This window comes from Pelobates fuscus, chromosome 5 (assembly GCF_036172605.1).
Source record: "Pelobates fuscus isolate aPelFus1 chromosome 5, aPelFus1.pri, whole genome shotgun sequence".
NCBI classification, from domain to species: Eukaryota; Metazoa; Chordata; class Amphibia; order Anura; family Pelobatidae; genus Pelobates; species Pelobates fuscus.
The window spans coordinates 164,040,765-164,054,127 of NC_086321.1; the positions used below are offsets into that span (position 1 = coordinate 164,040,765).

The window sequence follows — 13,363 nt, forward strand, 5'->3', positions numbered from 1 at the left end:
ATGTATTGTGTTGTATACAGTCATACGTGGCCAACTTGCCCAGCTGTAACTCCCTTATCTTTTCCCTCCCTTTCTTTTCTGTATCCCCACTGTTATTTTACTGTTAATTTACGATTATGCATATCGAAAAAATTCTTTCAATAAAAATAAGATATTGAAAAAAAAAAAAAGTATCATAATTAAAAAAATCTATATGGTATAAATTTAGAAAATATTGCCAATTAGTTAATAATATTGTAGTTGTATTACCACGAAGTCATTTAATGCATAATATTGAAGATCTGAATTTGAATAGTTGCTTCTCTTCTGGAATAGCTACTATTGAAGATCTACTGAAGACTCACAAAATCCAAGATTTCCTTCCACTTTCTATAAATTTTCAACTGCCAAAGAGAGACATTTTCAGCTATGTGAGAGTAAAGAGCTACTTGGATAACCATTTGGTTACTGATAAGTCCAATAAAATTGTTTAACTAGAGAAAATGCTTAAGACTGACACACTGAAAAGACTAGCTGAAGACTCTATAATATTGATAAGTGAGAATGTAGATACAACTCTCCAACTGGTTATTAAAAATGGGGACAAGAATTAAAAAACAAAATTGATTAAAGAGTGGATTGAGTCTATATGATTGGTAAATAAAAAAGTGCACAGTCTCAATTTGGTGGACACTATAAAATTTTAAACAGGTAGTACTTATTTCTTAGTAGATTAGAAACGATATACCAAAATTGTATGGATAGATGTTGGAAATGTGAAATAGATAAAGAAGGATTGGCCCATATTTGGTGGGACTGCCAACCACTTCAAATGTTTTAGTATATGATTTATATTAAAATACAAAAAATGCTTAATAGATCCTTTATATGTAAGTTATTTCTACTCCATATTACATTTATATAACTTCTTTGGCTCTTATTCTTTTATAGTTATTCATATTCTGACTGCAGTAAAACTAATGGTGAACAGAAATTAGAAAAGTGTGGTGACACCATGCTGGCCTTTAGTTAAAAAGCAGTTGTTATACCAAATAAGGATGGAGAGAGGTATTTATATAATATATTATGGTAACTATAAATACTGGTTGTAGCAAATTGCAAAGTTATGAGGGAGACCACACTCCTGACAAAGTCAATTCCTATTTTTTTCCTCTAATGAAAGACTTGACATGCATGCACTTGGGGCCATTCCCTCCCCTCCTCCCCATCTGCGCAGGGAAATGACTAATGTTGTATGTACTTATGTTTTTGTCTATTTTTGTCTATCTATAAATATATTGAAAAAAATTAGATTCAATATGCAAACTTTTATGTATGTGTTATTTTTAAAAAAAACTCAAAAGATTATAAATTAAAAAATATATATAAAGTTGAAGAATTAAAAAGCAAAAAATACTTATATATTATGTGCATTACAAAAATTTTGAATAGATACATTTTTAGAACATGCTGGTTCCTTAACAAACCTTTTTGACATGTTTTTACCCTATATTATTCATTCTAGCCTATAGGTCCGTACTCTGTATCAAAGGCTGCTTTACTCTGTTTGACCAAAGTTATGGCTGATTCACTGCGTCCCATGAACATAAGAGTAAATGGTCTGGTTCTGGGACTGATAAATACTACATTTAGTGAGAAGGTAAGTGTAATTATTTCTAAAATGTGTGTTGTAGAGTGAACTCTGGTTATAAAACCTACTGAGAATCATGATAACAAGTATATGTTTTCCAAATGGGCTAAGCTATCATTACAGAAACAGGACTGGGTTTAGACAACCTAAATAAGGTTCTTTGATATACAATTTAGTTTCAATTTTCTAGGAAGCCATTCCAAACTGTATTCTTCTAAAACCATAACCTGGAACTTCGATCAATATTCTGCATTTCAGGGCCTTGTTTTTGTAACCTTACTACTTACTAATATGAGACTTCTAATTCCCAGTGGGACTCAATGTGCTTATTAGCGCACCCTCTCAGAATTAGCCAAATCAGCAGCTGAATAATAGATGTTGTTATTATTTCCCAATTGATAATATTCATTTATTGACCTCGGAAGGATGAAAGGCCCCTATCAGGGGACGTGTATATGGCATCGATTTTAGGAACCGGGAGATGGAAAAAGATGCTTGGTTGGTCTTCCTACTTCAGATTTGGGGCACTGCGCGTGTAATCTAATGTGCCACCAGATAGGAGTGGTGTGTTAAGTAGTACTATTCTTATCAGTTGAATCCCTGTTACGTCCCCCTCATCAGACCTTTTTTAGTCGAATGTATCGCCCACTGTCAGTCCCTTTGGGATCCATCCCTCATTCATCTTAATAAAGGTGAGGTAATCTAGACTTTTTGACCTAGGCGACTTCTCTTCTCAGTGACAATACCTCCTGCTGCACTGAAGGTCCTTTCTGACAGGACACTTGAAGCGGGGCAGGCCAGAAGTTCTATTGCAAATTGGGATAGCTCAGGCCACAGGTCAAGCCTGCACACCCAGTAGTCAAGGGGTTCATCGCTCCTCAGAGTGTCGATATCTGCAGTTAAGGCGAAGTAGTCTGCTACCTGTCGGTCGAGTTTGTTCTCTGAGGGTGGACCCCGAAGGGCTGTGGCTTAAAAAGCTCTGCATGTCCTCCATCAACAACACGTCTGTAAAGCGTCCTGTCCTTGCCGGCGTGGTCGTGGGAGGTGGAGGATTACTTTCACCTCTTCCCCTGTTAGATTCCCGTTGTGCTGTGACATCACCCTTATACGCTGTGTAAAGCATACTTTTTAATTGATTTTGGAACTGGTGCATCCTTTCCGACTTGCCGTAATTCGGTAACATTTCAGGCACTTTCTGCTTATACCGGGGGTCTAGTAGCGTGGACAGCCAGTACAGGTCGTTCTCCTTCAGACTTTTTATACGAGGGTCCCTCAACAGGCACGACAGCATGAAAGACCCCATTTGCACAAGGTTGGATGCCGAGCTACTCATGTCCCCGTTCCTCGTCCTCAGTGATCTCACTGAAGGTATGTTCTTCCCCCCAGCCACGTACAACACCACGGGTACCAGATAGGTGACAATGAGCACCCTCGGATGCCTGTTGTGGTTGGTCTTCCTCCTCCTCCTCAAAGCCACATTCCTCCTCTGACTCCTCTTCCTCAAAATCCTCTTCCAGCGTTGCCGCAGGTCCAGCAAGCGATGCTGATAAGGCTGTTTCTGGTGGTGATGGTGACCACAACTCTTCCTTTTCCTCTTCACGCTCATCTATGGCCTGATCCAGCACTCTTCGCAGGGCATGCTCCAGGAAGAAAACAAATGGTATGATGTTGCTGATGGTGCCTTAGGTGCGACTGGCTAGGTTTGTCACCTCCTCAAAAGGACGCATGAGCCTACAGGCATTGCGCATAAGCGTCCAGTAACGTGGCAAAAAAAATCCCAGCTCTGCAGAGGCTGTCCTAGCACCCTGGTCGTTCAAATAGTCGTTAGCGGCTTTTTCTTGTTGGAGCAGGCGGTCGAACATTAGGAGTGTTGAATTCCAACGTGTCGGGCTGTCGCAAATCAAGCGCCTCACTGGCATGTTGTTTCGCCGCAGGATATCTGAAAAGTGAGCCATGGCCGTGTAGGAACGCCTGAAATGGCCACACACCTTCCTGGCCTGCTTAAGGACGTCCTGTAAGCCTGGGTTCTTATGCACAAAGCGTTGTACGATCAGATTACACACGTGCCAACTTGCCCAAATTCAATGCCGCCAACCAAATTCAATGCCGCCAAACCACTTTGCCGATCTCCAGTTGGTGCAGAGTCAGCCACTGATCCACCTGTGCGTTCAGGGCGGACAGGAGTGCTGGTCCGGTGTTACTCTCTGCTTTCAGGAAAGTCAACCCCAAGACGGCGTGACACTGCCATATCCGGGATGTGGAATAGTACCTGGGGAGCTAGGGGGTTCCGTTGATGTGGAGCAAGATGCAGCAGCAGAAGAGGACTCAGCCAAGGAGGTTATGGAAGAGGATGGAGTAGGAGGAGTAGAGGAGGTGGCAGCAGGCCTGCCTGCAAGTCGTAGCGGTGTCACCAACTCCTCTGCAGAGCCACGCATTCCATGCTTGGCAGCTGTCAGCAGGTTTACCCAATGCGCAGTGTAGGTGATATACCTGCCCTGACCATGCTTTGCAGACCAGGTATCAGTGGTCAGATGGACCCTTGCTCCAACACTGTGTGCCAGACATGCCATTACTTCCTTTTGCACAATCGAGTACAGGTTGGGGATTGCCTTTTGTGCAAAGAAATTTTGGCTGGGTACCTTCCACTGCGGTGTCCCAATAGCTAAACATTTTTGGAACGCCTCAGACTCCACCAGCTTGTATGGTAAAAGCTGGCGGGCTAAGAGTTCAGACAAGCCAGCTGTCAGATGTCAGGCAAGGGGGTGAATTTGTGACATTGGCTTCTTACGCTCAAACATGTCCTTGACAGACACCTGACTGTGGGCAGATGAGCAGGAACGAGAGACGGAGTGGCAGATTTTTGAGAGGGGTCATGGAGGACAGCAGTGGTTGACGTGGCTGAAGATGCTGGACCAGGAGGAGGATGGCGTCTTTGAGTTTGTGTGCTGCTTATGCTCATGTGTTGATCCCATAGGTGTTTGTGATGTGCGATCATGTGCCTTCGCCAAGCAGTTGTACCTAGGTGGGTGTTGGACTTCCCACGACTCAGTTTATTTTGGCACAGGTTGCAAATGGCATCGCTGTTGTCAGAGGCAGACACACAAAAAAAAATGCCACACTACGTGCTGAGCTCTGCAATGACGGAATTCTGGTGGTGGTAACAGCATGCGTTGATTGTCGTGCTGTCTGGCTGACCCTGGATGCTGATGCATGCTGTCTGACTGTGCCACTAGCTCCTTGTGATGACCTCCCCCTGCTTCCAACTCGTCTCCTCCTCCTCTCTGTCTCCCCATCTGAACTTTCCCCCTGTTCTTCTTCTCTTCTAGCAGGCACCCACGTGACATGCACGGACGCATCGTCATCATCAACTGCTTCACTTGTATCTGACAACTCAGCAAAGGAAGCAGCAGCGGGTACAACATCATCATCATCACACCGTATGTCCATGTGTGTAATGCTGCCTGACTGAGACATATCCCTGTTATCTACATCCTCTGGCAATAATGGTTGCGCATCAATCATTTCTTCCAACTGATGTGTAAATAACTCCTCTGACAGATCAAGTGAAGCGGCTGTGGTGCTAGTGTTGGTGGTGGTGGCAGGCGGGTGAGTGGTAACTTGAGAGGTGCCTGAAGATAAGCTGGAGGAGGATGGTGCGTCAAGGTTCCGAGCGGAAGCTGTAGAAGATTGGGTGTCCTGTGTTAGCCAGTCAACTATGTCCTCAGAACTTTTCGAGTTTGGGGTGCGTGGCCTCTGAACACTGGGCATTATTCTAGGGCCAAAGGGAATCACAGCACCACGACCACGACGGCCCCTGCAGGGTGGCCTGCCTCTGCCCTGGCAGGCCCTGAAACGCACACGTGTGAAGGAAACTGACTGCTATTATATTACAGTCAAAAAAGTTTTTTGTTTTTTTTAAATGCAAGCTGTGGTGGCACTGGGCAAGTGGGCACAGTATACGCTGTGAGCCTGACACACACTCTGGCAGGCAGGCAACTGCAATTAGATTACACAGGGGAAAAAAAAGCAGACTGATGTTCTAGCCCTAAAAAGGGCTTTTTGGGGTGCTGTCCTTACAGCAGAGATCAGATGAGTCCTTCAGGACTGTAGTGGACACTGAATACACTAGCCTTGCTATTGATTTCCCTATTAAATCAGCAGCAGCTACACTGTCCCTCCTCTTACTAAGAATGCAGCATCCGAATGAATTTAAAATGGATACTGTCCAGGAGGTGGGAGGATCTGGGAGGGAGGGTCTGCTGCTGATTGGCTGGAATGTGTCTGCTGACTGTGAGGTACAGGGTCAAAGTTTACTCAATGATGACGAATAGGGGGCGGACAGAACATTGCATATGTTCACCCCCCTTGGCGAACGCGAACAAGCTATCTTCACCAGGAACTATTCACCAGCGAACTATTCGGGACATCTCTACTCCTGAATTAAACAGAGAATTGAACAGTGGGACTGCAGGTGAATGATGTATATGCTAAAACTGCTTTATTAAGCTAAAGTTGATTCAGTGCTTAGATCATTTCTTTACATTTCAAATTTACTTTGAATTCTCACTTTAGTGAATAAATCAGGTAGTTCTACAGGTTCTATAACTCTTTAAGATACTTGGGAAATTTCATGAAGCACTGGAAATATTCGGCTTCAAAACCCTTTGGATGGCATGTAATATCCTACAGTTTGAGCTAGTATGGTTAAATTCCTCTGTCAACAGGGTCCAAATTTAGTGGCCCAAAAAGCTGACTAATTGGATGCAACAAGCACTCGAAATAAACACTGTCCCATCCATTTAAGAGAATGTGGTTGTCACTTATGTTGCCTAGGCTTTTATAATGGAGATCAATATTGACTAAATAGACAATGTCTCACATTACTCATGCTTCCTGATTACACAGTCTGTCAACTCATATATTTATGTAATATGAGGAGGTATGGTGACAACTATAAAAAAGCCAATCTGAAAGGTTACCTGTCTATGGTTGCAGCATGTCACTGAACATGTAATTTCTGCACCCTTTCTGATCCTCCATGTCATTATTGTCTTGCTACCATGGGTCCTCCCTGCATTTATAATGATGCAGTATGCAATGTTGCGCACGTGCATTAGACCTCCCCATAGGAAAGCATTGAAAAATGCTTTCAATGCTTTCCTATAGGGATTTCAGCGATGCTGGAGGTCCTCACATAGTGTGAGGATGTCCAACGACGCTATAGCACACTTTTCATGTGCTATGAACACGGAAGGAGTTAACTCTGCAAGGTAAATATTGCAGTTTATGAAAACTGCAATAATTACACTTGCAGGGTTATGGGTAGTGGGAGTTGACACCCAGACCACTCCAATGGGCAGAAGTGGTCTGGATGCCTGGAGTGTCCCTTTAATGTTTTAATGTCTTCAGTCATGCGTCATCTTAATGATGCAGAGCATCCTGTTTTATTGCTGGAACAATGTGCACACACATTCTGGGCATGCATATACTCCTGTCAATCCCAGCCACTGCTCTGTTGTGGTCTCAAAAGCATGTTCTAGTATATTTTGCTTTATTTGTATACTGACCCAGCTCTGTGTCCTCACTTGTTTTATCTCTGGTTTACCTTGATTTTTGCTTGCTTATATATTTTATTCATTTTTATACTGTAAAGTCTGGCCATATCTTTCTTATATATTCCTATCTGAGGGTAGGTTCATACTCTGCATGTTGTGTTTGTAACCGCGGCTGGTTCCCTTATTTACCACTGTAATGTCTTAAAACAGAAGAACTTAGCAGGGCTAACCATAAAGATATCTTAGCCATAAGTTTATATATTTTGTAAGTGATCCTCTATTTAACATATTTAAATAATTGAGAATACAATATAAAATAAGGATTGTCTTGGAAACAATAAAGTTTTGTCTTTTAGATATTTATTATATAAAAATATAAATACAGACATAAAAAATCCATTACAATAAATTATAGCAGAGTTTAAATGATTAACCCCTTCAGGACGGAGTCAATAGTGCACGTTCTGATCAAAACAAAACGTAAACAAAAACTGGTATTTGCGCTATATGTCTGTTCACCCATAGTTCCCATCTTTCATATTAAATGCACCCACACTTATTATATATCATTTTGTTCAGGAGAAACAGGGCTTTCATTCCATATCAAATATTTATATATGAAACCTAATTTATTATGAATAAAATAAAATAAACTGTGAGAAATTTTAAATTTTTTTAAAAATTTGTAGTTCCGCCTCACATTTTAGCTGTAAATGTCATAATACTGTTAGGTTTTACTGCACAAAAATGCACATATTTGTAATCAGCGATGTCTCACGAGTACAACAGTACCCCCCATTAACAGGTTTTATGGTGTTTTGGAAAGTTACAGGGTCAAATATAGAATGTTCCATTTTTAAATTGAAATTTGCCAGATTAGTAATGTTACCTTTGAGACGGTGTGGTAGCCCAGGAATGAGAATTACCCCCATAATGGCATACCATGTGAAAAAGTAGACAACCCAAGGTATTGAACGTGGGGTATGTTTAGTCTTTGTTAGTAGCCACTTAGTCACAAACACTGGCCAAAGTTAGCGTTCGTAATTGTTTTTGTGTGAAAAAAGCAAAAAACTAATATTTGGCCAGTGTTTGTGACTAAGTGGCTACTAAAAATGACTGGACATACCCCATTTGCAATACCTTGGGTTGTCTACTTTTGCAAATGGTATGCCATCATGGGGGTAATTCTTATTCCTGGGCTACCATACGGTCTCAAAGGCAACATAACTAATCTGGCAAATTTCAATGTGAAAAAAATGAAATGCAAGCCTTATATGTGACTCTCTAACTTTCCAAAACACCATAAAACCTGTACATGGGGGGTACTGTTATTCTCGGGAGACTTCACTAAACACAAATATTAGTGTTTTAAAACAGTAAAACATATTACAACAATAATATAGTCCATAAAAGTGCCGTTTGTTTGAAAAAAATGCAAAAAACTTCACTTTTACTTAAAATATCATCGTTGTAATATAATTTACCAGTTTTAAACAGTAATATTTGAGTTCAGCGAAGTCTCCTGAGTAAAACAGTACCGCCTATGTACAGGTTTTATGATGTCTTGGAGAGTTACAGGGTCAAATATAGTGCTTGCGAATTAAATTCTCTGCACTTTCTCCCTGTGTTGTCAGGCATGTCAATCAAATTTTAATTAATCAAATGACATAATTATGTTAAAAGATTACTTAAATATACACGTAGAATTTTAATATATATGCATTTATAGGTATTTAAATTCTACGTGTATACTAATGTAATCTATTATGTAATTATATGTATTTATCTCTCTATATATATTTGCGGTTATTTGTATTTTATATATAGATAGATATATATAGAATGTCATTCTAAGTGTATTTTGTTACCAATATATATTTTTTAATAACAAAATACAGTTAGAATAAAATTACATATGAATATATAATTTATTTTAAATTTTGTTTCAATATTTTATTTATTTATTTAATAATTTTATTTATTTATTATTGTAATTATATGTATATATATATATAATATATGTGTATATATCATTATATATATAATATATATACATATTATATATATGTAACGTCACTCTAAGTGTATTTTAATACTAATATATATACTAATATTACTATTAAAATACATTACGCATGACGTTACATATATATAATATGTATATATATTATATATATAATATATATACATATATTATATATATAAAAATGCATTTATTTTAATTTTACACATGTCTAATTATTTTTTTTCATTCTTCCCACCAGCAGGGGGACTGTCTGATAATTCAGACAGCCCCCCTGCTGGCAGATCCACAGCCAGCTATAGGGGGCCATGTGATCGCTCTTTGAGAGCGATCACATGGCCCCCGGGGGCCTGATTTGCCGTGGGGGGGCTGCCTGGGCTCTGAGGCAGCCCCCCAGAAGAGGATCGCGGCGGAGGTGAGTACCGCCGGACCTCCTGGGCTGCAAGCCGTTACGGCGTTCTATGCCGCCGCAACGGCTTTAAAGCCCTTTAAAGCCGCGACGGCATAGAACGCCGTAACGGCGTTAAGGGGTTAAACTAAATGCTTGCAAATATCATTAATAGATTAACATACCCTCTTGAACATGTCATCATGTCAGCCTCTCTGTCATTTTAAGATGGTCTCTCCTCTGTTTCTTAACATTTAAAAGTACAACTATTTATACCTTACGTGTCTTCATTTTAGAGTTACAGTAGTTCATATATGAAAAAGTAACACTTTACCTCCCTTAACTTGGCAAAAATACAAGGCCATAAAAACTTAAGGGTGCACACGTCATTGGGAATTTCCCTGACTTGAGACAAGATGGCATCTTAAAGTCTGAACACCTTTATCTATTTAGGGTTACCACCGTATATTATGTACTAAAAGAGTTATAGCATAGCCTTGAAGCTTGTTTATGCATTATTGTTATTGTATTTCGTCTGGGACAAAATGGCGTAAACATATTATGTAATGAAGGTAAGCAAGAGGTTATTGCTTAAAGAAACATGTATGAAAAACAATATGTTCCATTTCTAACACCTTGTCAGTTTGCAATATCTCTTAAAGACAAAGTACACAGTTTAAGAAATACAATATTTCATTCTAAAACGTGTAATATTTGCATTTGCCCATAACATGGTTTGCTATTGTAACACAATTCCTGGATATTCACGGGCCAATATATGAAAATATGATATATTTTCAAAATCAAGACAAATAGATCTATTTTGATTTCTTTTTCTTTACCGGCAATGGTTGAAAAATATATTATATACATGGTTACAAAGCCGATAAATACAAACAAATGGTGAGCCGTGCTTAGTAATTAAAAAGGATTATACATACAATCAACGGAGGAGGATAATTGTAAGACGTATCTTTAGCAAAGAAATGTACAATAGTATACTACTGTAAGAAATGAAAAATATATAAAGACAGTGCCAATAGAACACACAGACTTTCTAGAGCTTCAATTACCTCTAATATTGAACGGCAGGACGGAATAATCCCCATCCAAGGATATGATGTCAGATATCTTGAGCAGAAGTCCGTAATATATGTGGAGGGAAGCACAGATAGAAAAACCAATGGTATAGTCCAATTATAAAATGAACATATTATACAGGTAAGTATTCTACTTACAATTTCCAGCACATGAACCTGCTCTGGTATGGAGCACTTGGGTGGAATGATCCCCACCTATGGATTTGATGGATATCCAGGGCATGGCCGGCGCTTCCTATAGGCGCCGCCCCCCCTCATGCTGCAGCCTCCTGAGCACTCTATAGATGGCCTCAGGCGGCTGCAGCACTGCCCAGGCTGGTGGGTTCATGAGGGCACATCAGCCCGGCCCGGGGACACAAGATATGAGGGATCAGCAGGAGGGAAGCGCACAGTGCTCTCTCCTGCCAGTCCTTCAGTGTAGCGTGGCCGAGCTCCGGTCAGGTCTGCAATACAGAAGTATCCATTTCTAGTATATTATTCGTGGCACTAATCTCTAATTTTCCTCACATCAAAGGGACCAGAACCACTGCAGCTTAACGTAGTGTTTTTTGTGTCTAAGGCCTGTCTGTAAACACACACTGTGTGCAGCACTGGTGTTAGTTCATATGGCAGATCATACGGGTGGGGCATTGTGATGTCAGATGGGGGTGTGTGGCAAATTTTTATTTTGCCTAGGGCAGCAAAAATCCTTGCGCCGGCCCGGAGCCAAGTGAGAATAAAAACAGAAATCCAAAGGGCTGGATACTTATTTAAAAAAAGTACTTTATTAAAACAATAAAAGTGATAAAAAAATTGGTACCCATTTTCTTTTTTATTTATCACTTTTACGGTTTTAATAAAGTATTTTTTTTTAAGCAAGTATCCAGACCTTTGGGTTTCTGTTTTTATTCTCAACTGGCTCTCTGGATATCCATCAAATCCATAGGTGGGGATCATTCCACCCAAGTGCTCCATACCAGAGCAGGTTCACGCTCTGGAAATTGTAAGTAGAATACTTACCTGTATAATATGTTCATTTTATAATATGACTACACCATTGGTTTTTCTATCTGTCCTTCCCTCCACATATATTACTGACTGCTGCTCAAGATATCTGACATCATATCCTTGGACGGGGATTGTTCCGTCCTGGCGTGCACTATTAGAGCTAATTGAAGCTCTGGAAAGTCGGAGTGTTCTATTGGCACTGTCTTTATATCCATTGCATTTCTTACATTATTATACTATTGTACATTTCTTTGTTAAAGATACTTCTCACAATTATCCTCCACCGTTGATTGTATGTATAATCCTTTTTAATTACTAAGCGCGGCTCACCATTGGTTTGTATTTATCTGCTTGCTTTTCACAAGGTGTGGGAACTCGTTGTAGGTGGACTGCTGCTATTTGTGATAAGAACACCATACACATTATTTTTTGTACTTTCTATAGTTACGTAGCAATCTAGGTTTAACAAAGACTCACGTCCATCGAGTCCACCCTTCAAAACACATCTTTTTATGCTGTTGTTCCAAAAGAAGACAAAATTCCAATTTGAATCAGTGGTAATCTATGCCACAGAAAAAGAAAAACATCTTCTTGAATAGCAATCAGATTTCTCACTGAAACAACAATCTGTTTACGAACATTCATTATATCCGTTAATGTTCTGGTTATCCAAATCAAGCCAATCCTTTTTTAAAATTATATCCTCAGGGTAGATAATTCTACATCTTTATTGTTTTTATTGTAATCAAACATTTTTTGCAGTCTCAATCGATGACCTCTTGTAGGTTGTATATTCCTGCTAATGAATAGGTTAGTATGTAGCGGTTTGCACTGACCTTAAAGGGACACTATAGTCACCAGAACAACTACAGCTTATTGCATTTGTTCTGGTGAGTAGAATCATTACCTTCAGGATTTTTGCTGTAAACACTGTCTTTTCAGAGAAAATGCAGTGTTTACATTACAGCCTAGTGATAACTTCACTGGCCACTCCCTAGATGGCTGTTAGAGATCCTTCCTGGGTCATGGCTGCCTAAAATGCATTCAAACATTCAGTATCTCCTCCCTCTGCATTCAGACACTGAACTTTCCTCATAGAGATTCATTGATTCAATTAATCTCTATGAGGAGATGATGATTGGCCAGGGCTGTGTTTGATTCATGCTGGCTCTGCCCCTGATCTGCCTTCCTGTCAGTCTCAGCCAATCATGTGGGGAAGCACTGTGATTAGATCAGGCTACCACTTCTGCTGATGTCAGCAGACTGTTTGTTTTTCTGAGGTAGATAGGGCAGAACCATCAGCTTCAGGCTTGAATACAGTAAGATTGTTACTATATTTATGGAGGCATGAGGGGCCAGGGGGGCTAGATGGTGATTTTAACACTATAGAATACAGTTTGTGTTCCTGACCCTATAGTGATCCTTTAACCCCTTAAGGACACATGACATGTGTGACATGTCATGATTACCTTTTATTGCAGAAGTTTGGTCCTTAAGGTGTTAAAGTATATATTTGTATGGTGTTATATTACCTCCCAAATACCCTTTCTAGAGAAATCAAATGCAGTTTTTCTAGTCTTTATTCATAATTATTTTGCATCCGCCTTTTAAATTGTGTAGCTCCTCTATGCACTTTTTGTTTGGTTCTGAAATGTCTTGGTGCCTTAAAATCTATTGCAT

The 13,363-nt window shown here is 39.9% G+C and overlaps 1 protein-coding gene across 2 annotated transcripts in view; it reads left to right on the forward strand.

Annotated features, from left to right (window-relative positions):
* LOC134611079 (dehydrogenase/reductase SDR family member 4-like) overlaps positions 1-13,363 on the forward strand; it is a 157,113-nt gene that overhangs the window by 140,794 nt on the left and 2,956 nt on the right. For both annotated transcript variants that reach the window (XM_063454625.1, XM_063454623.1), the window contains exon 7: positions 1,505-1,639. In XM_063454625.1, coding sequence (XP_063310695.1) covers positions 1,505-1,639 — 135 coding nt within the window. The remainder of the gene's footprint in view (positions 1-1,504; positions 1,640-13,363) is intronic.